Genomic DNA, 3,166 nt, shown 5'->3' with positions numbered 1-3,166 from the left:
CTGAGACGTTAGAGGAGCACATCTACGAGCATGCCGGCTGCTTTTATCACGGGTGTAAAGTATGTTTTACTACAGGCCGTAATCAGCCCATCTATGGCAATCCAGAAGACACCATGGAATTCCGTTATGAACGAACGCAACGCAAAAATGCAAGACTGTGTGAATTGGGGTACATTGTACATGAAATGTGGGAGTGCGAATTTAATCAGTTCTTAAAACAAAATCCTGCAATGGCGACGTATCTGAAGAATCACCCGTACATGAACCGCAGACCATTATATCCAAGAGATAGCTTTTTTGGAGGAAGGACCAATTGCGTGAAATTGTACCACCAAGTCGACGAAAAAGCGGGGGAAGTAATAAAATATTTCGATATTGTCTCACTTTATCCTTACATCAATAAGTGTGCTAAATACCCTGTAGGCCATCCACGAATTTATCTACAGGGTGATGAAAATATACCACCAATAAATAAAGTCAATGGTCTGATCAAAATGTCGATATTACCAAGTCAACATCTATATCATGGTCTCCTGCCTTACCGATGCAACAAGAAACTACTCTTTCCACTGTGTGCTGCGTGTGCCGAAGAAATGAACCCAGACCCTACAGCAACGTGTACGCACAACGACCAGGAGCGGTGCCTCACTGGAACATGGGTATCATATGAAATCCAGAAAGCAGTAGAATTAGGATATCAACCAGTGGAAATTTTTGAAATTTGGGACTATGACATTGAACAATATGATCCCATCACGAAAACAGGTGGCTTGTTCACGGAATATATCAATACATTTTTAAAATCAAAAATGGAAGCGTCTGGCTGGCCTAGTTCCTGTGTGACCGAAGAAGACAAATCAAAATTCATACAAACCGTCCTGGAGCGTGAAGGTATTGCATTGGATCCGTCCAAAATTGAAAATAATCCTGCACGAAGAAGTTTATCTAAGCTTTGTGGGAACTCTCTTTGGGGAAAGCTTTGCCAGCGTACAAACTTTAGCCAGACCACAATTATTGATCGGCCGGAAGAATTTTATGAAAAACTCACTTCCCCCGACATTAAACTCCATCAAATTGTACCCATCAATGATACGATGTTGTATGCGTTCTGGGAGTACAATGAACATGTGCCTGTTCAAAACCGAAACACCAATGTCGTGTTAGGTGCATTTACAACATGTCAGGCACGTCTGGAACTGTACAAGTACCTGGAAATGTTGCAGGAACGTGTTTTATATTTCGACACGGATTCTGTGATATTTACGGAGAAGCCCGGGGAGCCAACCATTGAACCTTCAACGTACTTGGGATGCTTATCGAATGAGATGGAATCTTACGGACCACGAGCATACATCAAGACATTTGTCAGTGGAGGACCAAAAAATTACAGCCTAGAAATATACAATCCGGATACCAACGTCACCAGTTACATATGCAAAATTAGAGGATTTACATTAAATTACAATGCAGGACAACAATTAAATTTCAACACGCTAAAAGAAATGATTACAAATCAATGCCGTGGACAAGTCACCATCACTATCCCCCATAAGATATGCAGGACCAAAGACCATACCATCGTCACACGCAAAGAAGAAAAAATGTACAGTATCCAGTACACAAAACGTCGATTTAAAGAACTCAATTCCTATGATACGGTTCCGTACGGGTACGTTAAAAAACAGAAGATGGAACTGAAAAAAGAAGATGAAGAAGAAAAAACTGTAAACACCCAATAAGGCCGCCATTTCTTTTTTCCTTTTCCTTTTCTTCTTTCCCTTCCTTAACCACAAAGCAGCAACACCAAGAAGAAAATGAAGTACCCACAAGAGTTCATAAACCATCAACACAACCATCAGTGGAAGAAATGCAGTCATCTCGTATCCAAGGAGGAACCTTGACCATAAAGGAGCAACACCTAGAAAAATGCAATACCCAGAAGAGTTCATAAACATCCATCGGTGAAAAAAATGCAGTGATCCTGTACCCGAGGAGGAAGATGAGCCTAAGCAGATCCATCATTTACGAGTAAGTTTTATTTCTCTCTTATCAATATTGACTCATTTTTATTGTTTCAGAAAAAAAAGAGAATTCATAAAGTAATCCATCGTTTCTTCTTTTTCTTTACAGGATACGGCTACAAGATTCGAAGATGATGACGCGTCCAACATATTCATTAACTAGATCCTGTATTTATTATGTTAATAAATTGTATGAGAAGAGCACATACCTTTCGTTAAAATACAACAAGTTGAAAAAAAATATGTTTTATTATTTCTTGAAACCCTGAACACTTGTTTTCAAATCATGGTAATCTTGAAAATTTAAGGTGGAAAATATATTCAAGATTTGGTTTACATGATTTTGTTCGAAAAAATAATTAAAGAATTTTTTAGTGTCCAAAATTTGATTTTTAATTTAGTTCGAAAAAATTGGATTTGAAAATTTTTAGATGTGGTTTACAACTTTAGTTCGAAACTTGTTTTTAAAAATTGGTTCGAAATTTTTTGAAATTTTTTTTGGTTCGAAAATTTTTTGTTCGAAAATTTTTGATCTGAAAATTTAGTTCGAAAGTTTTTAGTTTAAAATTTTTTGTTAAAAAAAATTATTTAAATTTTTAGTTCGAAAATATTTTGTAATTTTTGTTTCAAAATTTTTAGTTCGAAAATTTTTTGTTTGAAAATTTTTGTTTAAAATTTTTTAGTTTTGAAATTTTTTTAGTTCGAAAAATTTTTAGTTTAAAATTTCTTGTACTCTGCGGAACCGTTTCGAAAAGAATCGGAGCAGTTTAGGTAAAAAAATCTGGCAACACTGTTTCCATTAATGAAGCGCTTACTGAGCGTTTAAAAAATCGCTTAAACTCACAACAATGTGTTATAAGAAATCTACAAGCGACACCTCTCTTTCACCATTGTTACTTCCAGAGACATAGACTACTAATTCAAGGACAGGATCTCCATCAAGGTAAAAAAGCTGGTAATCATCTTATCTGTCAAAGAGAACGATAATATTTAATGTAAACTTCAGTACAATATCATGATACCAAAAAAAGGGTTATTTAAGGAGGAGGTTGAACCCTTCATGGGAACTTTACGCATAACCATTAAAAAAAAAAATCCCGGTCTAGGATGGATCGCCGTCATATCGCTCTGTATTTCCCTCATGG

General features: G+C 36.3%; 1 protein-coding gene across 1 annotated transcript; it reads left to right on the top strand.

Moving 5' to 3' along the window:
• The first annotated feature begins 593 nt into the window (after nucleotides 1-593).
• LOC145694296 (uncharacterized) lies at nucleotides 594-2,208 on the top strand. The gene is made up of 2 exons (XM_081770384.1): nucleotides 594-2,028; nucleotides 2,131-2,208. Exon 1 carries the CDS (start codon nucleotides 594-596, stop codon nucleotides 1,737-1,739), a length of 1,146 nt encoding a protein of 381 aa, XP_081626510.1. The 3' UTR covers nucleotides 1,740-2,028; nucleotides 2,131-2,208.
• Nucleotides 2,209-3,166: the final 958 nt, after the last annotated feature.

The sequence above is a fragment of the Thermobia domestica genome, chromosome 9, assembly GCF_964235325.1.
Source record: "Thermobia domestica chromosome 9, izTheDome1.hap1.1, whole genome shotgun sequence".
Lineage (NCBI taxonomy): Eukaryota > Metazoa > Arthropoda > Insecta > Zygentoma > Lepismatidae > Thermobia > Thermobia domestica.
This window is presented reverse-complemented; position numbering and strand designations above follow the sequence as displayed.

Bases quoted from the DNA above. Each gene is read 5' to 3' on its own strand.
- LOC145694296 (XM_081770384.1), top strand. From the start codon at position 594: ATGAACCCAGACCCTACAGCAACGTGTACGCACAACGACCAGGAGCGG.